The sequence below is a fragment of the Zophobas morio genome, unplaced genomic scaffold (genome assembly GCF_036711695.1).
Source record: "Zophobas morio isolate AGI-343-1 ecotype UQ-CSIRO unplaced genomic scaffold, CSIRO_AGI_Zmor_V1 ptg000108l, whole genome shotgun sequence".
NCBI classification, from domain to species: domain Eukaryota; kingdom Metazoa; phylum Arthropoda; class Insecta; order Coleoptera; family Tenebrionidae; genus Zophobas; species Zophobas morio.
In genome coordinates, this window is record NW_026972213.1 from 1,228,854 (window position 1) to 1,255,054 (window position 26,201).

At 35.9% G+C, this 26,201-nt stretch overlaps 1 protein-coding gene and 1 long non-coding RNA gene across 2 annotated transcripts; one reads left to right on the forward strand and one right to left on the reverse strand.

Moving 5' to 3' along the window:
* Nucleotides 1-254: 254 nt before the first annotated feature.
* Nucleotides 255-9,766, reverse strand: LOC135144561 (uncharacterized). The gene is made up of 10 exons (XM_064076583.1): nucleotides 9,742-9,766; nucleotides 9,075-9,161; nucleotides 8,925-9,008; nucleotides 8,468-8,782; nucleotides 6,023-8,238; nucleotides 3,349-5,952; nucleotides 3,167-3,293; nucleotides 3,016-3,100; nucleotides 609-642; nucleotides 255-341 (listed from the first exon to the last, which is right to left on the reverse strand). Exons 1-10 carry the CDS (start codon nucleotides 9,764-9,766, stop codon nucleotides 255-257), a joined length of 5,664 nt encoding a protein of 1,887 aa, XP_063932653.1.
* A 13,717-nt stretch (nucleotides 9,767-23,483) lies between these two features.
* On the forward strand, nucleotides 23,484-24,458 carry LOC135144744 (uncharacterized). The gene is made up of 2 exons (XR_010283219.1): nucleotides 23,484-23,820; nucleotides 23,870-24,458. It is a non-coding gene; the product is annotated as an uncharacterized LOC135144744 (long non-coding RNA).
* Nucleotides 24,459-26,201: the final 1,743 nt, after the last annotated feature.

Here is a 26,201-nt window from a genome sequence, read left to right on the forward strand (position 1 = left end):
ACATAATATAAAAAACATCAATACCAAAATACCACTTTACTTTTTTTTTTAATTTCAGGTGAACCTTTGTGTCAGTTGCAGTAACCATAATGTGTGGCTTGCGGTCCTTGTGTGCTCTTTTGCTACATTCAACATCCTTCACACACTTCAAAGCACCTGCTTATTGGTGGTTTCCCCAGACACCATTTAACGATTGCAGACCATTCAGTACATCTTTGACTTTCAACGAAATTTGTGGCCTGTGCGGTTACATCTTACCCCAACTGCCACTGCATCTTTAATGAACCGTGAGACTTCCACTTGATTGCTAAATCATGAATCAGATCTATTTTCGGGCAGTACTGAATTGAGATTGAATATCCAAATTGGACTATTCTCGTGCAAAAACTGGTTTAGTGGAATTTCGCTCTACAAACCTGTTAAATCCTGCTTGATAAAATTGTGTTGACGGTATATTTTCTAGCTATTAGAAACGTGCCCCGGAATAAATTTCAATAATCACCTGATGAATTTTTTAATACCTCTTGAACTCGTAGTCTAGTCGCTGTTTTTAATATAATGATTGTAGCGAAACATCGTTTTTATCCCAATTTGTTTTCGTAGTTTACCGGAACACTCTGCCAAAGCAAATCAATGAAAGCACTGAAAATAATTAAATCCTCACACTCGTGTCACATAACCGTAAAACAATGCCAATTTTGTACAAATTTAATGTCCGAATCCAACTACGTTCGAATAATGTATTGGATGTTCCCCGCAGGTGGCACCGACGATCGAAAAACAATGGATCGATGGGTAGTTCATCAAACAACAATTTGTTCAAAATAATGAAAAAGGAATTATTGCGCATAACAAACAAATACTTCGACAAGAAATATATTTTCACTAGTAGTGTTTTGAAGTTTTGGTTGTCAGGAATAAATAGACAAAATATGATATTTATGTTTGGTACACTAATACTAAATCTGCAAATTGGTTCTAAGCATGCGACGTTTTCAGTGTGACAAAACTCATTTCAGTAATTTTGTGTGAAAATTCAAAGTAATATTTTTGTTGTGTTTATGGTTCTCAATACACAATACGTAATATTTGCATATTTTAGCTCTTGCTAAAATATAAATATATGCAGGACTCATTAAAAAACAAGGTCGTATTTCCACTACCTAATTTGTTAGAAGAATCCACGCATTATTTGTGAGGGACTTAAAAGTCGCTAATTGGGCATTAACATTTACATTATATTACCCACGTATGAGGTTGATTACCACATAAAGCCAAAACCGCGGCGCGCAATTGCACCAAACATTCATAAATTGTAAATTGTATTTTGGTTATCCCTTGGAGGACGCAGCCAAGGACTAGGTATAATATATCTTGTTTAAATGGATGATGAGGTGCTGTGCATGGAAGGAACATGGGACCATCATTAGCTCTTCTTGTAATACAGAGAGATTTCAATTATCCGCCTAGGTAAGTGTTATTTTTGTTCCGTGCCCTGTCAGATTTCGTGACGAGATTAACTCAATATAAACTCCTTCTGTCCCAAATTAAGTTTACGATTTGGAAATAAATTTTGTCTTAAAATAAGTAAATGTATTCTTTAATGAAAAATTAATATTATTACAACGAATATAATATCTTATAATAAGTTTTGACATAATATTGAACTTTCCTTGCAATTAATCAAAACAATTAGTTAAAATTTTGGATTTTATTTTCAGTTTGTCCTCATCTATCATGTTAATAAAATACATTTTCTCAGATTTTACGTATTTATTCCGTTGTTCTCAATCATGTAAAACAACATTCACAAAAAGAGACGTTTGAGAATCGTCCAGCATGCCAAATTCGACAGTTTTCATGGCTCCGCACTTAATCTTTCTGTTTCCACATACTTCAAGACGAAACTACAGTAGATGCCCGACCAGCTTCTTCTGTTAAATTAGCCTTCTTTCTTTGAATTAGGGCAACTGGCTTTATTTCCAGGGCATATTATCTCTACACCGGTGTTTTAAACAGGCTCTTTAAATTCGTTTAGAAACAAAAAAGAATTGTTGTTACCAAAACAAACACCTTTCAATTTTTTTCATATTAAAATGTGTTATTTGACGTACACCAAATACGTGGTAAACAAAACCTCTTCGTCTTTAAAAATAAAGTGTCCGATTTCTATTGCAAAATATAGAAATCGGACACTTACATTTTAGGACAGAGGGACTAATAACTAGCTATTACACAACTGTTTATTTTGGGAAACCTTACCGCATGCACGCTTGTTTTTTTAAGGTTACTACGGCAACGGAAAGTAAAAAGCACGCGTGCGAGAAATTGGACTTCTCGTACCTTGGTGAGTGTGCGAAATTAATCAAAAACGATAAGGAGCGCAAAAACCGACACAATATTAGGGTTGATGACCTTATAGCTGGTTTTCTACAAGAACTAAAACAATACAAATGGAAGACATACGAACTGTATACCTTCCATTTTTGCTGTCTATTTTACTTCTCGACTGCAAGCCAAGGAAGTAGTGACCTAGGCTAGGGTCCATTCGTAGAACTTCTACTATCGTGTGAGTCGATATTTATTAGACAGATAATAATCTTTGAAACTGCTAGGCTGACTGTTGTCCAACTTTATAAGTACTTTAGGAATATCGTGTAAATGCCAAAAGGCTAACCAAAATTTGTCTAATCATCCCCGCTAACAATTTGATGACGTCAATTCAAAATTTTGGACAATCCTATATTTGTGGTTTATGAATTCGCCTCCATTCTGTAACGCAGACATTTCGATTTTCGAAAAATAAAATCAAAATTGTATAACAATATTTTAAGATTAAACTTACAATATGCAAAACTGAGTGCTCTGAAATCTTATAAACGATTTAAGAATGTCGTAGTCTAGTAAAGGCTTCATCCAAAATTATTTTTTTATTACTCCCAAAAGCTTGATGAGGTATCTCAAAATTTTGTTGAATAAATTCAATCTAAAATGTGCAATATACTATAGGTCTACATTTGTGGATCTACGATAATTGGTAGCGAACAATGTTTGTTACTATCCGTCGGTATGAGTTCGCAGTAAAGAAATACGCAGTGGACTTAAATTAGCGTATATATTAAGACAGTAACAAAACAAGTGTTCTTTACAAGTTATTCCTACGAACTAAAGGCACATATGTCTCGAGTGGCCAGATTGCCCCTCGAGGGTTGAGGGCGGTACGACCCGAAGCGAAACCCGATATCGGTCGAGTCTGCATGAAACGAAACATCCTCCCGCCCGGCCGTACACGTCTAAAAACAAAAAAACAAAGGGTCTACATGGCTACGATTAATCTTACACGGTCACCGCACTGTCTTCCATGGGTAACACACACAGACGATTGACGGCGCGTTTTGTCACTCCGGTGCCTGTTTTGACAGTCACAACCCGCACAATGTTGTCACTTCCTGGATGCAATTCCACAATACGACCCAATTTCCATTGTAGCGGTGCGATATTTTCGTTCTTAAGGACAACCATTGCTCCTACCTGAAGAGGGATCGGATTTTCGCGACGCCACTTAGTCCGCGTTTGGAGACTTGTTAGATATTCTCTCGTCCACCTTTCCCAGAAGAGTTGGCGAAGTTGTTCAACCCTTTGCCATCGAGAGAGGCGATTTTCCGGCAGATGTAGAAGGCTTGGTTCCGGTGGTGCCGTCAAGGATGTGCCGATTAGAAAGTGTCCCGACGTCAGAGGGTCCAGGTCGTCGGGGTCATTACTCATGGGAACAAGGGGGCGTGAATTAAGAATAGCTTCGATAAGGGTTAGTAAGGTACTCATCTCTTCCACAGTAAGAACTGTGGTGCCCGCTACCCGTTTAAAGTGGTATTTAAATGACTTGACCGCCGCTTCCCATATTCCTCCAACGTATGGAGAATTTGGTGGAATAAACTTCCACGTAACCCCTTCGTCGGCCAAGTTGCTAACGACTCGTTTTTGAAAAACTGTTGATTCAAGTAACCTTTTGAGGTCTTGGAGCTCCCGATATCCGCCGACGAAGTTAGAACCATTGTCTGAATACATATGTGCAACTTTACCGCGTCGTGCCATCATACGTTTTAACGCATTTAAAAAACATTGAGCGGAATAGTCGCGTACGAGTTCTAAATGTACCGCTTTTGTAGCCAGACAGACGAATACGGCGATATAGGCTTTAAAGTTTCGTTTACCTCGCCCCGGACTTTCTTTAATTAATATTGGCCCACAATAATCGATGCCGCAGTTTTGAAACGGCCTAGCAGGAGATACTCTGTCGGCTGGCAAATTACCCATTAATTGTTCATAGCTAATAGGTTTTACTCTTTGACACCTGATGCAATTATGGATTATTTTTCTTACAATACTTCTGCCAGAAAGTGGCCAAAACAACTGCCTCACCGCCGCCAACGTTGCCTGAGGTCCACCATGGAGAGTGTCCCCATGTGTGTCGCGTATTATTAACTTTGTAATTATGTGGCTTTTTGGTAGTACCACTTGATGTTTGGCCTTAAAGTCTAAGTTCGCGTTTCTTAGGCGACCTCCCACTCTAAGGATCTCATTTTCGTCTAAAAAGACATTAAGCGGGGTTAATTTGCTGCGTTTGCTTAATACGTGTTTGTTTTTGAGGTCACTAATTTCTTGACCGAATTCTTGCTTCTGTATAAACTTAATGATATATTTTTCGGCAGTTTGAAGTTCATTTAGCTTTAATTCACCCGTTAATTTATCTGTTTTATGAGTGCAATTGTGTATAAATCGATAACAGTAAGCTAATACTCGTTTTAATTTTTTGTAAGTGCTAACTCGATGGAAAACGTTTAAATCTGGTTGTGTTTGAGACACTAGTGTTACATTGCGTCTTTCCGGCGGAAGTTCTGTTACATGACTAGGAGGCTTAGGCCAATGTGACGAATCTTTTAATAGAAAAGCTGGACCATGAAACCATATAATAAATTTTTCCCGGTCACTAGGACACATACCCCTTGTAATTATATCTGCAGGATTTTGTTGACTATTTACATAGTGCCATTGTTCCCTTTTTGTCATTTCCTGAATTGCCGCCACCCGGTGTGCGACAAAGGGCTCCCATCTTTTTGGCTCAGCTGCTATCCAAGATAGGGTTATCATAGAGTCTGACCACAAATAAATCTTCCCAACGCATATATCCAACGTGTTAATAATCTTCACTGTAAGTTTTGCGAGAAGAACCGCCGCGCATAGTTCCAGTCGCGGAATTGTTGTTGGTTTAAGTGGAGCAACACGAGATTTTGAACAAAGTAAATTTATTTGTCGTTGCTTGTTTTCACCAACGGCAACTACATAAATCGCGGCCCCATAAGCTTCTTTACTAGTGTCACAAAATCCATGTAACTCTAGAATTTGCGGAGAAAAGTAATTAATACATCGCGGAATTACAAATTCGTCGATTCGGTGTAAATTTGCGCAAAAATGGTGAAAGGTTTCGCTTAATTCAGATGGTATCGGTTCATCCCAGTTTAATTTAAGTTGCCACAATTTTTGTAATAAGATCTTTGCTACTATTAACATTGGGCTTAAGAGGCCTAAAGGGTCAAAAATTTTAGCAATAATTGATAAAACGTTGCGTTTCGTGGCCACCTTAGGCAGTTTAATCGCGGCCAATTGGTATTTGAATAAGTCCCTTTGACAATTCCAAGTTAGACCTAGTGCTTTGGTTTCAAAATTACTGTCCAATCTAACAACTGCGGTATTATTTTCACTATCCTGGTTTGGTAAAAGCTTAGTTTCATTCGAGGCCCACTTGTAAAGTTCAAAACCTCCGCCCTTTAAAATATTGTTTAGGTCGTCACGTAACTTGATACCTTCGTCTACGTTATCCACCCCGACTAACAAATCATCCATGTAGAACGAATTCAAAATCGTTTTTGCAGCTTGTGGGTAGTCCGCACTTGCCTCGTATGCCAATTCTCGCAAACAACGCATTGCAATTTAAACCATATGTTACCGTTTTTAGTCGAAATACTTGTATCGGTTCCGTCTGATCAAATCTATACGCGATACGAAGTAAATCCCGATCTTCAGGTCGTACCCATATTTGTCTAAACATTTTTGAAAGATCAGCTGATAGTACGTATTTGTGTAAGCGACATCTAACTATAATCGAGAACAAATCTGCTTGCAAATTAGGCCCTGTCATTAAGTTGTCGTTTAAGCTCTGCCCATTACTTGTCCGGGAACTAGCATTAAAAACAACTCGAGTTTTGGTGGTAAGACTCGTTTCTTTAATAACGGGATGGTGGGGTAAGTAAACACACTGAATGGAAGGATCGTCCGGAACTGTAACCCTTTCCATGTGATTTAACGCAAGATATTCCCCTAGAAATTTGTTATACTCGTCCCTTAAACCGTGGTTTCGTCCGAATTTACCTTCAAGGCTTTTAAATTGGTTTATTGCGGTTCTTTTTGATTGGCCAATATCCAGAGGTCTTGTTTTAACGGGAAGCGCTACTAAAAACCGACCATCTGGGTCCCTTTTAGTTGTAGTGACGAATGAAATTTCGCAGGCTTCGTCGTCAGTGGTGAAATTTACGTTATTATCCATGCCCTCCAATTCCCAGAATTTTGACATCTGGTGCTCCAGACTGTTGGTGCTTAAGAGGCAGGAATTTTCTCTTGGCCCTTGACACTGCAGACCCACATTTGTATATGGGCCGCCCACTAGCCACCCAAAGCAGCTGTTCTGTACATAAGTAATGTTGTTTTGTAATTTTATACGCCCTTCTCTCAAAATGTCGTAAAATAGTCCGGCTCCGATTAAAAGGTCTATTTCGCCCGATATATAAAATTCAGGATCCGCCAAAGTTAAATTATCCGGTATTCGCAATGGTGTAGGGTCAAATGTTTCGACTGGTAAATTATTGGTGATTTCTGGCAGTACCAAACAGCTGATTGGGTTTGAATAATTGTCACAAATTGATTTAATAAAGACCTTTGCAGCCCGAGTGAGAGTAGTACTAGTTTGCCCTATACCAGCAATAGACACCTGACATTTATTTAAATTTAGTTTTAACAGTCGGCATAATTTATCGGTGATAAAATTACTATCACTACCGATGTCCAAAAGCGCTCTAACTTTGTGAAGCTGGCCATTACCGTCCCTAATTTTAATTACGGCTGTGGAAAGCAACGTGAGTGACTTAAATTCAGTCGAACAGCTATGGTTATTTACACTTTGCGGTTCCCTTTTTTGTAAGTGTAGTAATGTGTGGTGCCTGCCATTACACGTTCTACAATACCGGGAGGTACATGATCTAGCGTCGTGGCCCTCGCGTAAACAATTTAAGCAAAGTTTTAGCCTTTTTACTTCGTTAATGCGGTCTTGGATGCTAAGTTGTAAAAAAGCCGTACATTGTTGTACGAAACAATGGGATGATTGTTTACACTTTGGACATATCGTTAATTTACGTTTAACTTCGGGAAACTTAGATTTTGTGAAGTTGTACCGCGGGTTTTCCGAATTTACTTCGAAAGAGTTGCAAAATTCCATTGATTCAAGTGTTTGGCAACGCTGTGATATGAAGGTCGTCATTTCCTTCAGCGTTGGCAGTTCATTGTTTTTTAATTTTGATTCCCATTCCCGTTTTGTCACAAAGTCAAATTTTGTGGACACCAAATAAATAAGAACTGGATCCCAATTAGTTACATCTAAATTTTGAGCTTTTAGCGACTCTAAATTTGCATTTAACTGATCTAAAAGCGTCCGCAATGAATTTGGAGATTTGTTAACTTGTGTTAAATTAAAAAGGCCGTGGATGTGATTGTGAACAATTAAGCGCTTACTATGATAACGCTCTTTGAGTAATCGCCAAGCAGTGTCATAACTTTGAGCGGATATAGATAGATTATCAATAATTCGTTTTGGTTCGTCCCCAAGGCAGGAACGCAAATAATGCAATTTTTGTATTTTTTCTAAGTTGGTGTTTTCATGAATAAGGGTACGGAAACTATCGTAAAAGGCCGTCCAACTTGTATATTCCCCGTCAAAATGAGGTAACTCGATAGTGGGCAATTTAATATCGGTAGAACTACTAGATGGCTTAATTGTAAACTTATCGATTAATTCTTCCGCCTTTGAACATAATTCGTAGTAACGGTTTTCATATTCAAATCGCTCGTTTTCGTCTGGCTCGGCGGGATCGGCATCATTTTCAATTGTTAATAATTCAAGTTGATCTTGTGCTTCAATAAACTGTTTTAATAGCGGTTTAAAATTGTCATAACGTAAACACAATACCCTAACTTGATCGGCAGATTTGATCGTATTCAAAAATTTATCAAAATTCGTGGTAGTCGTACGTATTTGTCTTTTTTTTGTTTTTAAACTGGCTTCCGTCATTTTGGAAGAGGTGAGTACGTCAAAGGAGACAAATGAAAAAGTGTGAAGACAGGAAGAATAATGACCACCGACCTGTCCTTTGTTGTGGCGTCCTGTGGTTTGTCGCGTGGACAAGGGTGGTTTCAGTGATTATGTGCAGCTTCCGCAGGGATGTCGTCACCACGGGGGGCTCGATCCGTCGGGCGTTCTGGGCGTCGTGGCGTTGAATGCTCGGCACCAGTACTTCTTTTGCTGCCGCGTCCTGGTTGGACGAGTGGATGGGGTGGACGTCGATGTCCGTGTAAACTGCTGAAGAGGATGTCGTCACCGCAGAGGGCTCGATCCGTTGAACTTCCTGGGCGTCGTGGCGTCGTAAGCTCGGCACCAGTTGTTCCCTGTTTTGGCGTCCTGGTCTGACGCGTAGATGAGGATAGCGCCGATGTCCGTGTGGAGTTCAAAATGAGGATGTCGTCACCACCGAGGGCTCGATCCGTCGTATTTCCTGGGCGTCGTCGCGTCGTAAGCTCGGCACCAGTAATTCACTACACACGTCGTCGCGATCCGGCTCGAAGGACCATTTTTTGTTTGTTACTATCCGTCGGTATGAGTTCGCAGTAAAGAAATACGCAGTGGACTTAAATTAGCGTATATATTAAGACAGTAACAAAACAAGTGTTCTTTACAAGTTATTCCTACGAACTAAAGGCACATATGTCTCGAGTGGCCAGATTGCCCCTCGAGGGTTGAGGGCGGTACGACCCGAAGCGAAACCCGATATCGGTCGAGTCTGCATGAAACGAAACAAACAACAAAATTTATCGCAAGGTTTTTACAATTTTTGATGTTTACTATAAATTAAATTAGTTGGATATTAATAGCAATAAATGTAAGGTGATGTTTTACACCCGTAACATTAATAAAATCAATTTTGATTATACCCTTCTTAGTAGTGATATTATGAGAGTCTCCGCAATTGCTGATTTGGGAATAATTGTTGATACCTAGATGTCATTTAATGAACATATCAAGTATGTGATAACAATGTCGAATAAATTGTTGGTATTTATTAGGCATAATACCAGAGAATTTGATAATATTGATGCACTTAAAACTTTATATTTTTTTATTTGGCCTGGTGAGATGTAAATTGGAATATTGTTCTGAAGTTTGGTTTCCCTATGATATGCAACAAAGTAAAGCTTTGGAAAACGTACACACGCGTTTTTTGAAATATTTATATTTTAAAGATAAAAGAATATATCCTCCACAAGGTGTGATATAAAGGGATTTGCTATATAAGTTCAATATAGACTCTTTAAAATTTAGAAGACTAGTGCACAGCGTCTCTTTTATTTATAAACTTATACATGGTAAAATCTCCAGTTCTGACATTCTACAGAAAATTAATTTTGTTGTGCCAAGGCTTGAGACGAGACATTAATATACATTTAAATTACCAATATGTAGGACAAATGTAGGGCTGAAATCGCCGATGCGCAATATGTGCCAATATTGCAACGGAATCAGCAGTAGAGTTGATATCTATATCTATACTCCTATACCTATATTATAAAGCTAAATATTTTGTTTGGTTGAACGCGCTAATCTCAGAAACTACTGGTTCGAATTCAAAAAATGTTTTTGTGTTGGATAGTCCATTTATCGAGGAGGGCTATAGGCTATATAGCATCACGCTATGATCAATAGGAGCGGAGCAGCAATGAAAAATATCGGAAAAGCGGGAAAATTATTCCTTCTTTGACAGCCTCTGTTGCTTACGCTGCTTAAACGGTGAAAGTTATGTAAAAATCATGTAGGATAAACGTGGTAGACGCATGACGTCATATAGAGTCCGTGACGTGTACGCATTGCTTCATGATTCCTAGTATATCAATTTATACGGTCAAAGGCTTTTTGGCATTTTTGGGCAAATTTCGTACTTTTTTTTTTGAGTCAGTAAAGATTGGAATTTATTGAATTTACATCCGTTAAGCAAGAATAGAATTTCTGTCATCTGGAAACATGTTCGTTACAAGAAATTTTTGAGAGAGAAATGTAGAATATTGACTCTCAACATGAACATTTTAAAATATTTTTCTCTATTACCAATGTGTTTTCTGATTCAGAAATGTTCGTATTTTTGTTTTATTTGTTTTATTATTATTATTATTATTAATATTATACAAATCGATCGGGCAGAGGCCGAAGCCTGTTATGCCCGCGCAGTTCAGAGTGATAAATACAGGTTACATACAGGTTAAATACACATCTAAGTACTAGCGACATCTAGAGTATCATATCTAATTTTAAAACTAATGACGGAAGGACTGCCCAGTGATGAAAGACTCTGTTGGAGATAAAGAACTGTCGGATTGTAGTTCTAAAAACCTCTCGAAGCAATTTAAAACGGTGCCCTCGGGTTCTTTGGTCGGTATTTAGAGTGAATAGGTGACGAATTGGAGACAGCTGATTCGTCAACGCCTGGAAGGTGACAATTAAGTCGCCTCTCAGGCGCCTTTGAGTCAAACTGGTCAAATTCATAAGTGACAGCCGTTCGGAATATTGAGGACGTGTTCTACCAAACGGGACTCTTGTTGCTCTTCGTTGTACAGATTCCAGCAGAAGTAAGTCTCGTTGTAGAATGGGGGTCCAGACAGCGTTAGCAAAAAAATGTGGAACGCTTCACGATTTTGCGTGTCATCCTTGCGCTTTTTATTGTGTTAACAACAATAAAAATAAAACCAATATTTCACAAAACAAAGTTACATTTATTTTCAATAATGACAAAAATTAAATACTATCAAGTAGGCACGGTTGCTAGTGATCTCAAACAGATGGGATACAAGAGTTTTAAAAAGCATCGTGCCCAAAAGATAAAGCCTGAGGACTACTTCTCACGTATGGAGTTTTGCGAAGATACGCGTGAGAAAAGCTGGGGTTGTGGAGACTTTTTAAGGAACATTTGTTTCACTACCGTATGTTCATTTGGTCTTATGGGAGGTTATAATCGTCAGAACCATCGAATTTATTCATTACAGAACATTTCTGTAATGAACCCTCACGTGGTCCTTGACCATCGAAATCAATGGCCTGCTTCTAGGACATCAAGTCATTGGACCTTTTTTATAGAATCTGAATTGAATGCGCAAAAGTACAACAATATGCTAGCTCAGTTAATTAATACTTTCTAGGATTCGAGGGGTGCGGCCTATGCAACAGGTATTTTACATGCAGGACCGAGTCCACAAGCATAAAGCTAAAATATTTTGTGCAATCTGTGCATTTATAGTGTTTAAATTATCCTACATTAATCATCACACTGGATAATGTAATCCAATTTGAGTTGTTCAGTGATTACTGAATGGAGCAGCCCCAGTAAATCCCTAATTTGACGGGCCCCCAGGACGTATCACTATGCTGCCGATGGACGAGCTGCTCGAAGGGCTTCATCTCGGGCTTTTTGATACAGCCTGGGTGTAGTCGGAGATGGGATTGCCGCACTACGACCAGGAGTTTCGTGGAGGGATTCATGTGCTGTACCTAGCGCCAATAAATGGATTACTTTGTGCGTTTATTCCGTTTAATTTATGGTACAATAGTTATTAGTTATTGCACTTGATAAAATAATTCAATTTGAGTTGTTCAGCGATTTCTGAGTGAAAATCGAGGAATCATTTCTAAATTCCCCTCAAATTTCAAAATACGATTTTTAAAGCCTTTTTACGACGAACAATACGTCTTATTTTGCTAAATATATAAAACATTTTCGACTTATGTCTATATAAAGTTTTAAATTTATGAATTTATGACTAGCAGTTCCGTTTACTTTTCGAGTAATTATTTACATATTGCACCAACAGGACCTGGCCAAATTATCTGAACTATTGATAGCCTTAGAAACGATGAATCATCTGGAATAGACAGAACTAAAGTAGAAGTAGAACTTCTAAATTACTTTCTAAAAAAAACTACAACGATCAGCAATTGGCTCACTGCCTTTAAACACGTATAATATTTATAACCCAATTAAGAAAAAGACAGGAATAAGTAATTATCGGACCGCTTCAGGCCATATTTGTAAAAATAACAGCAAAATGATTCAAATTAGAATGGATAAATTTATTAGCAATTATGAAATAATATCAAATAGCAGTTTGGATTTAGAACAAAAATAACAACGGATCACGGTATGCTTAAACTTACACAATATATATTCAATTCGTTAGACAAATCTAAACCTTCTTTATGCGTTTTCACGGATTTGGCCAAAGCCTTTGATACCGCATGGCATCCAAAATTATTGAAGTGTTTAGAAAATCTAGAATTTAAGGGAAATGCGTATAAATTAATTGAAAGTTATTGATAGGAAAGACCGAAGTATGTAGTTTTAAAAAATTACTTGATTAGAACAATATAATTTGAAGTTCCGCATGGGACGACTCTAAGTCTGACCTTATCTCTTTTTTACAAAAATAATGTTTTCCGTCATAATACATCGGGAGAAATAATTAGTTTGCTGGCGACACGGCCATTTGTTACAATTAGAATCCCCGGGAGTAGGTAAAAACATTCGTAGATAATTTTCACGAAATAGAAATCAAAATTGATGACAGTACGTTTTATGAGATACGCGAAACAAATCATATAAAATATTTAAGAATAATTATTGACAGATATCTAAGATATAATTTTTCTTTGTAACATGTAAGACTGTGTTATAAAAAAGAAATTAAGATAGTCTTCATTTCTATAAAATCAGAAAAAAATTCTGTAACGTTTACACCTCCGGTGTAGGTTAACTAATTGCCTAAAATATCAGCATTAGCAGTTGAACTCCTAATGAAATCGTTGAAGTATTTATGTAACTGTAACTAATGTAAGAAAATTTAAACTGATTAAATACACCACAGCAGTGACTGAGTAACCACAAAACGGGTTTTGTATATCTATTTCTTATTAAAATCAAACGTTCATAAACCACCGTCACTCTGAACATATTGTTATATGCTAAAAATAGCTCTAGCTAAGAATAAAGATATCGATATTAGCAGGTACGCCAACGTAATTACATATTTGGAAAGGTGCTTCGACAGCAATGGAATCAAGATATCTAAGGTCTCCAGCAAAGAGAATATCGAATATCACCAATAACCAAGTTCTTTATTTAAGTTCATTTTTCGAGGTTGCTGTGACTTTAACATCTCAAGGGGGTACGGGAGAAAAGAGCTGAGTCGCGTGTTAGTTGGAGACGTGAAAGATAAAGGAGATGTTTACCAGGTCGTCATACACTTTACCAAGATAAAGTGTTCTCGAGAATTCATAATTATTTCAGGAAACATTAAATGATTAAATCTGTTAGCAATTATTCTCAAATATGCTTACCTTTGTTTTCGCGAACTGATGGTCTGAGATATTTTTAATTTTTAGTTTTATAACTCGTACATTTTCCTAGCAGGAAGTTGAACTGTTAAAATAATATTGCTGATACTGATTATTGCAAAACTAGTCCAATAAATTTGTCATCATCTAATGATTAAAACTTGAAATTTGAATTTTACAAAATATGACAATCGACTGACTTAATAAGAACGATTAGACCGGTAATAAATCTTGGGAAAAATATGTACTGTAAATTAGATATGAAGCATTTAGGCAACCAGTTATACAGATGCGTGTGGTATTTGTCGTGAGTTTTTGGCCATTTTGTAAAGTTCATATAAAGTGATAGGCGGCACGTTTTCGTTTTCATGACCTGTTTCAACTCTGTAATCGTTTATAGAAACCCTGTATATTGTTTCACAGACGAAGTTTTAGTTTTAATTGTTTTTTTCAATCAAATAATTGGTTGCTACTGAAACGACTGAACAACATACTTTACTTTTTACTTGAATAATAACAATTCCGGAATTTTCTTCTTCTAGAAAGCATTGGTAATTCAATTAATAATGAAGCCCAAAAAACAAAAATTCGAGATACTCTCTAAACAATAAGTATTTTCTTATCCTGTTTGTGAGTTTTCAGTAAATAAGGATTAGGTAATGATTGTAGAAAATGTTTTTGTCACAATCACTACCATGACTCTTGTGTAAAACATTCGTGCATAATTGTTGTCTACCAATGTTATCTAACAGAATCATTTCAAATTCCAGTGGCAACATCATAATGTCAACAAAACCAACATTCTTCCAGCAGAGGCGGAAAATCGTTGACGATTTAAATATTTAAGATCTGATTGTGTCGCGGTTATGTTCGCAGGATCCAGAAAGGATGTGTATACAAAGCTCCTCACTAAAATTTATAAGTTTATACGGCGTAGATCGAGTCAACTAGCAAGGACATAATCCCATTAGGGTGACCCGGACGGCGGATCCCCTAAACCACTTTGCATCTTTGTCCCGGCTTTTTCTGTCCGGTCGCAGCTTTACTTAATCAAGGGAAATGGCCGCCATACATCAGCCTTACTTTCCAACAGATACACACTTAGATACATGCTGAAGACTTTTCTCGACGAAATGATTAAAATTTCCACGAATTATCCTCGATATCGTCCTCTCCCGCTTCATTTACTTTAATCGTGCCAGCGCCCGCCCTGGCAGGCGTTTGCTTAAAAAGACCGAAGACTTGGGTCCAAGATATTATTGGATTTAACTACAAGCAAGTTATTTAATTATTTATTTTTCTGGAAAAAATGCTTCCATTCATCATTCGTGTTTGTTTCCGTATCAAAGCAAATGTGTTTTCACTTTTTTATGAAGTAAACAGAAAGCTGTTGACTTTATAATGTGCGTGCTGGTGCAAAACTATGCATCGTTTGATTTACTCGTCTCGACTACGGAATGTGTCAGTTTGACGAAGAAGCTCACGATTCTCGTGTTCGGCGCGGGAAAATGTTGTTATCATGGTGTAGCTTTTTTAGTAGTCGACATTAAAAGATTGGTTTTAGTGACATGTATTGGGTGCTTAGATGCAGTTTTTCCTGTACCGATAGTGAAAAATCACTTTTACCACATGTCGTTAAAGAAAGATTATTTTTAAAATGTTAAAAATGAATACGATCTGAAAGTGGAGTTTATTTTATCTGTACACATGTGTTTGTATGCAATTTTCTTCGATCATAACAAATTCAGTTTCACATTATTCTCTATTTCGCCAACTTATGGTGAAGTAAACGCCTTCACGTCAACCGCCATAACACACAGGTGTCCCAACGAACTGATGGAGGAAGATTAAGCATTTATCGTCTATTACCCAGGAGCTTGGACAAAGAACGGAGGGAGGATGTCTATACGTCCAATGGTACGGTTTTGGGACCAAATCAAACACCACAAATAGAGGCAGGCTAGACAACCGTATCGTTATTTCGTTTCCCTACGTACCGTGTTTTTATACTTGTCTGTTATTTTTTTTTAATAAACTCAAGTTGGTCAGCAGTAGTGGAGTTATTTTAATATGTTGCATTTAACTGTACTAATTATTAATTCATATATGTATGTATTATGTACATTGAAAAAATCTCACAGGATTTAAACGGATTTATAAAGGCAACTTTTTGACAAATTAAAAGAATTACAAAAATTACAGATAACAAAAAAATGTTTTATTATATTTTATCTTTTCTAATGCTATCATGCTATCAAATTTGTCTCTAAGTCAGATTTACTCTGATGTCAGGTCTGTTGGTGCTTGTCTTAATCATAATTCCATAAATACTGTTTTATTTAATAAAGCTCGATAAACTGGGTGTCAAAAGAAACATATTTAACGATTATTAAGTTTTTAGATATTGTAATACAGGTATGTGCATTTTAAATATTATGGGAAAACTAACAACTTGCAAACTAAAAACTATAATTTTTTAAAAACATATAGGATGTTCCGTTTAAAGAAATCAGCTACGTGTGTAACTTTCAAACGAAACAGCTTGTGTACTTGAAGGTAAAGGTCGATTTATAAACGTATCGTTGACGTTACTGTTCGCCGTTGAAGTTGCCGTTGAAAGATAAATACGCAGCGAACGTGTGCGTCGTTTACATCATCTGTTGGTGTGACGTACGATATGACCAACTTTTAAGTTTCGCCATTACGTTGCCGTTGACGTTGGTTTTCAACCAATGAAATTGCGATAGTTTGCAGTGCTTCCAATTGGAAGGAAAAAATCATCACAATTGAGATAGGGCGGGTGGGCGAGACTTACATTTTGCCTGTTTTTCTTAATATGTATAGACACCCTTTAACAACAAGAAACTTAAAATAAGTTTAAAATGGCAAATTTGTATGATGAAATATCAATTTTCCGATTACGCTCCGCCTCCGGTCTGACAACGAATGAAAAATTCATCACCACTGAAATCGAGACGGTGGGGTTTCTCCGTTGGTTTTCTTTTTTAATTAATACATTTAGTTTTATTTGTATAATACGATTACTTAAGAACATATTTCACATAGTAATTTTTCGTAGAAGAATAAGGATTTTACAATTAAACTCCGCCCCTCGACTTACTAGGAATAAAAAAATCATCGGAATTGAGATAGGGCGGGTGGGCGGGGCTTATATTTTGCCTTTTTTTTTTTCTTAATATACATAGTCATCTTTTCACAACAAGAAACTTAAAACATGGTTAAAATTTTTGCAAGGAAATTCCAAAATTTCAACATCACGTGTTCCGCAAGGATCCAACTTTGGACCTTTGTTTTTTGTCCTATTCATTAACGACCTCTTGGAGTTACGTAAGTGCCGCACACTTGCATACACTGATGATCTAAAAATATTTGCTTCTATTTCCTCCGGTGCTGATATAAGATTTCTGCAGGATAATTTAAATATAATTGCACAATGGTCGTTCTCCAATCGTATGAAACTGAACATCGATAAATGTCATTTTCTTAATTTTTCTCGTCAACTTACTCCAATGTCTTTCCCCTACTACATAAATGATCAACGACTAGTTCCAGTTAACACAATGAAAGATCTTGGAGTGCATTTTGATTCAAAGCTTACGTTTATCGACTATATTTGTATGCATATATTATATATATGCATATATTGTTTGTGTGTGTTAGTGTGTTTATTGTATTCCATATGTTGTCCTCTAAGTTGGTTTTAACCTGCTGGGCAATAAAGGTTTATTATTATTATTATTAAGGATTTTGCAATTATGGGGCGGAGCCTAATTGCAAAATCGATATTTCCTCATATAAATTTTCTATTTTAAACAAGTTTTAAGTTTCATGTTGTGAAAAAAAGTCTACACATATTAAGAGATAAAGGCAAAATGTAAGCCCGCCCACCCACCTTATCTCAATTGTGATGATTTTTTTTTGTTCGCCGTGAACCAAGCTTAACTAACCAAGCTTAACTACAAAATTCTTATTTCTTTACAAGAAATTAAAAACATGTTTTTGAGTATCGTGTTTTCAAAGAATACTACGTATATTAAGAAAACAAGGCAAAATATAAACCCCGCCCACCCACCCTCTCTCAATTGTGATGATTTTTTATTCTTAGAAACTTAAAGCGCGTTTAAAATGGTAAATTTTTGTAAAGAAACATGGATTTTGCAATTAGGCTCCGTCCCTGAGTCTGCCAACGAATGAAAGGTTCATCACTATTTAAATCAAGGCAGGCATATGTGGGACTTAATCTTTGGTTTTAATTTTTTCTTAATATAGGTACATAGTATTCTTCGAATAACACGATACTCAAAAACATGTCTTTCATGTGGTAATTTCTTGCAGATAAGTAATAAGGATTTTGCAATTAAATTCCACTCCTTTGGCTCTCGACGATCAAAAGGACGGGTGGGCGGGTCTTATATTTTGCCTTTTTTTTTTAATATACGTAGTCGTCTTTTCAGAACACAGACCTTGAAACATATTTATAGTGGTAAATTCTTGTAGACAAATATAGCTCTTGCAATTAAGCTCCGCTCCTCGATGTGACAACGAATGAAAAATTCATCACAATTGAGAGCTGAGATCGGGGCGGGTATGGATGGAGTCTAATCTTTGTTAATATACGTACTTATGTAGTATTCCTTGAGCAACACGATACTCAAACCAGATTCTTAATTTCTCGTCCAGAAATAAGGATTTTGCAGTTAATCTCCGCCCACTTGGCTCACGACAAACAGAAAAAAATCATCACAATAGAGATAGGGCGGGTGAGCGGGGCTACATTTTGCCTTGTTTTCTTAATATGTGTAGACTTATTTCGGCAATAAGAAACTTAAACCATGTCTAAAATAGTACATTTTTGTACTAATCAACTTAAATCTTTCACTTTTCTTCTACAACGCCTTAATTATCGCAAAACATGTGTTTCACGAGAAATCCGTACAGTTTTCAAATGGCCTTTTATCATGGTGGCCATAACATTAAAAATTTTCAAAAACAAACAAAAGTTAATTCTAAATCGTCAATATTTGTATGTACAGCGTCGTGAAAAAAAGATTTTCTAATTTGTACTCTCCTATTTCTCAGTTATATAATTAACTAGCAGCTTTGCAAAAATATTTAAATCATTTAATATCGATAGGTGTTTCCTATTAATTAATCTGTCCAAAATATCTCAAAACTATTATACAAACGTAGCGGTGGCCAACAAAAAGGGTTATAGCATTTTAGACTAGCAAACATTTTACAATAGGTTATTATATCACAAAACTTTCGATAAAATTCGAATTTTAAATAGTCAAAAATAAAGATTCTAGGTGAAACAGTCGAAGTAGTCGACGTCAAAATGACATTTTTTTCGAGGAGTCTCAGGGTTAGTATTTTATTATTGCATCATGGTTTGGATTTTTTTGGATTTACGCACTTTGGTCTTGCGTACCTATGCTTTTTTCCATATAAAATGCATGTTCCCACTTTTTAGAAATTGCATATTTATTGAAATTGTGAAATCTAAAATTGAGGTATTTTTATGTCTGATATAAAATTGCATTAAAAAAAGTCATTACTTTCATAAATCAGACAATAAGATCCATTCTACTCCAGACATTTATATTACTGACTTGGAACTTGGTTAGCAGCACCACTGGATCAAAAATTATGAATCTGGAAAGATTTATAATTTAACAAAAATTCAGAGGGCTGCATCTTAGCAATTATTACTTCTAATTATCGATGTTGAAATAGAAACAATTAAAAAACCAAAGATAAGGAAATTATTGTAGTTATCTAATCATTTTATTGGTAATGAATAACAGACGCTGTTTAAATTCGGTCTCTTATGATAATAATTAGAGAGCGGATTTATAAGCAAATAAGCATAAAAAAAATGTGTCAAATGACTCCAAATTGTATCATAGTTACAGATATAAAAAAGTTTTGAAGTGCTTACATTTGCCACAAAAAGCATTAAACCTAGAAATCCGTTCTCTAATAATAATGTTTAAAAGTAGACCTTTTTATGGCGAAACGTGTCGGTAAATAGTTTGTGTATTTTCGGTGTTGTGGGGACAAACGCTACATTAATGAAAGTCCGATTGATTTCATGTACCCAACACTAAGTAGTGAATTAAAATATAGTCAAATATCTAAAGGAAAATTAAATTTTGAAGTGCTATATCTGAACACTCGGTATATTAGGTTCCATATTAGGGTTACTTTTAGACTGTTTATGTTTATACTTCAGAACAATTTGACTGTTGGCACATTGAGATTACAAGCATCAGCGGTAGCATTTGTGTTAAAATTTAAGTTTAAGATGAAACTAAGCCCTCTCGGTTTTCTTGATTAGGTGACATTAAATTGCAAAATGTTATACGATTTTAATTTTTTTCCAAAAACCTGAGTAGTCATTGAAAATGTGAATCGCTCACTATCTATTTGACCTTAATTTAAGTCAGATAAATACGAATCCCAATATAAAGCTAAATTCAGCGACATCGTAAACATGAATAAGAAACGCGCCGATTAAAATTTAAGTGATTAAGCAAGCAAGCTAATATTGCTTAAAATATATCAACACTCACGTGGCACAAGACAAATTATTCTCAACGTAACTCTAGATGTTAATAATAACTAATTTTTAATTGTATTTTAGTGAACTATAATATTATTTACATTAATAAAGAAATAAATACAAACTCATTGCTAATATTTACTCAGAAAAATTGAACTGATTTTAGGAACAGGATTTGGGAGTTTCTGAATTACATTATTCTTACCAATACGGGTTGTAATATCCCAATTCACATAACGAAATCCCAGTTCCCATCAGTGTCATTTCATTCACTGGCGTTACGTAGGGTTATTTCCTCAAATGTTGGATGTGATTTTCAACTTTTCCATTTTTAATTTCACTCTTAAAGAGATAAGAGTGATATTTCATTTTACGCATTCCTATAGGAAAATATTTTAATGCAGAAATTTTGGCAGTAATATTTACAACACACGTGACTTTGCTGCAGACTATTGTTTTTAATTATTAAGAGTAAATAGAGGTCAAGTATGTGAAATTAAAGTTTTCTTCACTTTATAAGTATACTATAGTTAAATTTCTGAGTCAGTACATGTCCAGGAATACAGATTGAAATATGACTGTGTAGATTTTGATACTAAGACGCCTTAGTAATACTGAATTTAATTCCTTATAAATGAGAAAACTCACTGGAATTTTTTAGGTTCATTTAATTAGCAGTCATAGATGAGCTAAACCAACCTGTCGTTTTCCACGCCACTGAAAAATTCGAGTTCCACTTGATATTTTACTTGTTGAAAGAAAACCAATTTAATATCCTAACACGTACCAGCGGGGTTAGTCTGATTCGGTAGTCCTTGAAATGATCCATTCTTTGTGAGGGCCGCAAATATTTGAATGGATGAGGCATAATTATTTAAACTTCATCACATAAATAACATAACACATCTAAGCTTAAAACATAGCTCATTTGCTTGATGAAGGACATGTACACACGTACATGTACGTGTAACGATGTTCTACCTACTACGATATTTTATTCTCAACCAGACTAATTACTTATCGCATCGCACATAATACATTATCTACACCACAAAATAATGAAATACATTCAACACAATTTTAAATCTTTTCAATTAACTTCATAAATTAAAAAATATATATATATTGACAATTTTGAAACCTTGATCGTGATAGGTAAGAAGGTGAAATTAAATCGTTGACGAGAAAAATTGTGTCGAAGAAGCTGAAACTAAAACATTTTCCAGATAACTTATAGAGTTTTGTAAACTGAAACCAGTGGTGAAAACCGCGTTCCGAAATTTCCACAAATAATTAAGATACTGAATTTGAAAGATGCGTGATGAAAAGCTTCAAATGCTAAGAAGAAGGTGATACTGAATTTTATAGCAATAGGTCTGTTAATAATAAAGATTCTGAAAATGTAAGGCCCCAAACGTTTATTGGTGGCGGCTTAAGGTTCTTGTCCCGTTCTTGGAATCATCCACTTTTGAGCTATGACGTCAAGAGTGTTGAAAACAGCAGTAACATATCCCTAGCTGGCTATTCCACCTCTTAAAGGGTGATAAAGAATTGTGACCCTAATGAATTTGAAAGTAAATAAGCAATAGTGAATTTTTTATTCTAAAATTTCCGTTTTGACCGCCAATATAATATTTTCTTTGTTCTGGTCCACTTGGAGGTAGGTACGTTGAGTCTAAAAATATTCTACATACATGTTTGGAAAAACCCATCGAGGTTTTAAAAATGAATCTTTTTGCTATTGAGAACATGATGTGCTGTGTCCGTCAAAATAAATAATAGTTTTTATTTTTTAACATTTAAAATGAAAGGGACACAGCAATAACAAATGACTAGTTTTTACAATTTGATCACATCAGTTATCACAGTGAACTTGGTGATATTTCATGCGAGTTAAATTAATATATCCTCTCACCGAGCATATGCATCTCTGCTTTTCGCACCTCCGTCCTAATGGAAATGCAAGTTGGGAGTTTGCCTTACCATTGCCAAAGCAAACTTCTCTCTTTCTAACTAACACCTTCCAGCCAACTTGCCAACTTCCTCAATTTTGTCGCACTAGAAAAGTGCAAGAGTAAAATTGCATTTGCGGATTAAGTTATTTGCGACACCATAAATCGTTAGAAACTTGTTTCTGTACGTTCGGGACTTTGCACAACACTGGCTTCTCAAAAAATTTTAGCTGTGTGGTAACTGAATCGATTCTGTTTCCAAAGTTGGATAAAAGTTTTCAAAACAATCTGAGCTTTTTAAAAGTGGATATATCGAAAGTATTGCAACTGACGTTTGTATCTAGTAAAATGCAGAATATGAAGTATTTCTGCAATATAGTTACTGATTATTAAGCAATACAAACCGTCATTTTTTTGTAAATAGTGTGGAAAACATGGTTCATTTAGTAAAACGATAATAATATTGTGCAAAGCTGGATACAACCTATATTTTTAACCGGAAAGTCACTCATATAACAATTTAAATATTTTTGCAATTTTTGCTTCATAGTTTACCCAAAATAAGGACAAAATTTTTTGACAATTTATTGACGGGTTTCTATAACTAGGTGGTTATCTTGTTCGACTATTCTACCGGTACATTTCGCCTTTTTGTACAACTTTCAGTGTTGTGTCACATTTAATAGCTTTACAGAATGAATGATTTAATCGTTTACGTCTCATTTTTTACTCACATAATATACAGGGTGTCTCAACACGCTGAAGACGGAAAATTGGGGATTTCCGATTAACCATATAAAAAAATGGACATAGTCTAACACTATATTTCAAAATTATAATCAAATATATTGTTACACTGGCAGCTCAGATAGTTGTTGGTAAGCAGGGTGAGGATTTGAGCGCCAAGTAACTTATCTTAGCCGTGTTACGCCGATTTAAGTTACTGAAAGTCTGTCACACTCTTTTAGTGTGTTCCTTTTTTTATTACTATATTACGTTAGGATAGGTCAAATTAAATCAGCTTAACTTTAATTAATTAAATTAAATGAGCAAATTAACAGTAGACACAATTTCTAAATTTGGAAAAATTTCAAACAGAGCAAAATTAACAAAAGTTGCAGCCGTCATAAGATAAATATAAAAATCGTAGAATAGATTGGGACAATTAAATTAAGATATTGTTACGATTTTTTTTTGGAGTCGAGGGTGAAAGGGGCTTAGACGAAGTCTCGCTCGATGGTTTTAATCGGTCGTAGCGAACGCCTGTCACCGATCTCGACCTCTTTTTTTTATTGCGGATTGTCGCCGGCAGCTCCGCCAAATTTTGAGTTTTTTTTGCCTCTACGAAGTAGTACTGGCGGGGACGGAGACGGCCAAGCGAGAGGTGGGGGTGCAAAGTGAGAGAAGAGTGAGAGTTGGTGCCGAGAAGAGGTGATTTGAGTTTGGCGAGGTTTGACCTGATGGTTTCCTTTCTTTTTTGAGAGTACTCAGTTCCATAGATTGATAGTGAGGCGTATCCCTTGTATAAGGTAAATTTCGTGCCTTTTGCCGCATGTAGGCTTATTGCTCCACCTGTAGGGTCCACGCCAGGGGCGAAGTTTCGGAGCCGTACAGAGGCGACGTAGAGGGCAGCGAAACGAGGGAAATTTGCTGGGCGTAGCGCCAGCTAGGAGACCCGGAGTTTTTGGATGATCGCGACGTCGAAGACGCGGACCTGGTGAGTTGAACATCGGGGGATCCAGGCCGCGGCAGGACTTGGTCAGCGCGTCGCCGTCGTCCTGTGGGAAGACTCCTGTTTTTTTGAGCTACGAGTAAAAGAACACGCCTTATCGCGATCGGAAATTTTCTTATCGTTTGTCGCCAGACCCAACCGTTTTTTTCTGCGTCTCTCTCTTTCACTCTTTACATGCTTTTCAACGTTTTTTCAAATTTTCACGTACCCGCATAAATTTGATGGCGCCCAATTTTTTTTATTTGTGAAATAGTCAGCATTTCCTGTAACTAGCTAGTAGACCGTTGTTGCGTAGTAGTTCGTCAGTTCATTTGTTATGGTAATTCGTTACTGACATTAGTTGTAGTTTTGTTACCTTTTACTAACCTAGATAATATTTTTTTTTTGTACTAAAAGCCCTAAATATTTTAATTATTATACAGCTCGCCAAAATAATTAGCCTTTCATTCTGAATTAAAACCTCGGATCCACCTACCGGCTCTCCCGGAAGTGAGCACGGGCAAGTGTATCTTCCCTCGCTTTTATAGCAGAGACGACGTTTTAAGGTAACAATATTTAAATTAAAAGGACTAAGATATTCGATTTTTAACAAATAAATTAATCTTCTAAACTAAGACGAATATAATTAATATGTAATATATAATTTAAATTTTATGTGAAATTGAAGTGTTGATATATATGAATATTAAATAAATGTAAATTGTACATACACGTAGGCAACACTTTTGCAAGGAGACATATGTCAATTTGGATAGGTGCAGTGCAAGAATAATAATAACAGCATTGTATTTCCAAATTTTTGGGAAAATAGAGTGAGTCGTCTAATAATTTTCTTTAAGACGCCCTGTATAAACAATTCTAAAAAATATGAAAGCAATGATAAATCACAAGAATAGACTCATCATATTTTGCACATTTTAGATGGGATTTATTGGGCAAAATTTTAAAACGACATTATCAATTTTTGTGGGGTCTAAACAAATATATTTTGACTAAAAATTCACCGTACTTACATTAATTTTAAAACATCTGCAAGATATCAAAGCACCCGGTTTGCAGTTGCTGATTTAATGAATAAAATAAGTTGACTTATTCATTATTTTTTTCAATCACCCTGTATAAACAAATGTTAAAATAATATATGATTGTACGGATAAATCATAAATATAGACTCATCAATTTTCTACATTTTAGATAGGATTTATTTACCAAAATTTTGAGATGACGTCAGCAATTTTTTGGAGGGATAAACAAATATATTTTGATTAAAAATATACTATGCTTATGGTAACCTTAAAACGTGTGCAAGATTTCAAAGTATACGGAATTGCAGATTCAAAATTAAATTGCAAAATGTTGTTACACAATTTTGATTTTTTTTCCAAAAATATAGATGTCATTTACCACATCTTGTACAAGTTGTTCCAAAAAATAAGTTGGACTATCAAAGTTTGCATAAGATACTAGAGGTACAAGAGTTTTAGGCAATTTTAGCTAGAGACGAGCACTAGTTCCAGCATACTGTTACGTTGAACGGGTGATTAAAATCGGCGTGGGTTAAACTCAACAATTTATTTCTCAATAAGTCAAGTTTACACGACTGATTACACAGCGATTATGTACAAAATAATTCCGGCGCAACTTGACTGTACTCTCGTGGACTGAACCGGCTGAATAATAAAGCGTTCCCGAAGGTGGCCTCTACTTAAAGCCATACTTCCCTTCTAAAAATTCCGCAGTCGAGGTCTTTATGGATTGGCCATCGCGACTTCCGCTTCCAGGCTTTTCTCCGGCCGCCGTCACCGACAATGAGTAATCATCGCCGCACATACTAGAATGGGTTTCTTTCGTAGCAATACTTATGACTTATGACATAATGAAAGAATATATGACTATTTAATTAAGAATACACAATGAGAGTGAATGTATTTATTGACTTAGGAATCGCCTGACAGTATTTCTTTTAAACTTCTAAGCAGGGGGAATTAATGTAGTTTTTCCTACACAAAAATTTATCATTTCAGATTCATTAAATAAATTTTACTTAAAATGTCTGTCGTACTGTCGTATAATTAAAGTGTATACAAATGAATTTTAACTTAGGCACAACAAGACATCACCTGAACAACAAAAGATGATAGAGTGCTTTTCTCTAAAAGGTACATGGGCGGAGTCAGA

What these genes read in the sequence shown, in the direction of transcription:
- LOC135144561 (XM_064076583.1), bottom strand. Translation starts at nt 9,766, where the DNA reads ATGTCAGAACTGGAGATTTTACCAT. An exon ending in TACCCATGGAAGACAGTGCG is followed by an intron (nt 3,294 to 3,348) that starts GTGACCGTGTAA and finishes TTTTGTTTTTAG; the next exon opens with ACGTGTACGGCCGGGCGGGA. An exon ending in TCGAGACATATGTGCCTTTA is followed by an intron (nt 3,101 to 3,166) that starts GTTCGTAGGAAT and finishes CGCTAATTTAAG; the next exon opens with TCCACTGCGTATTTCTTTAC.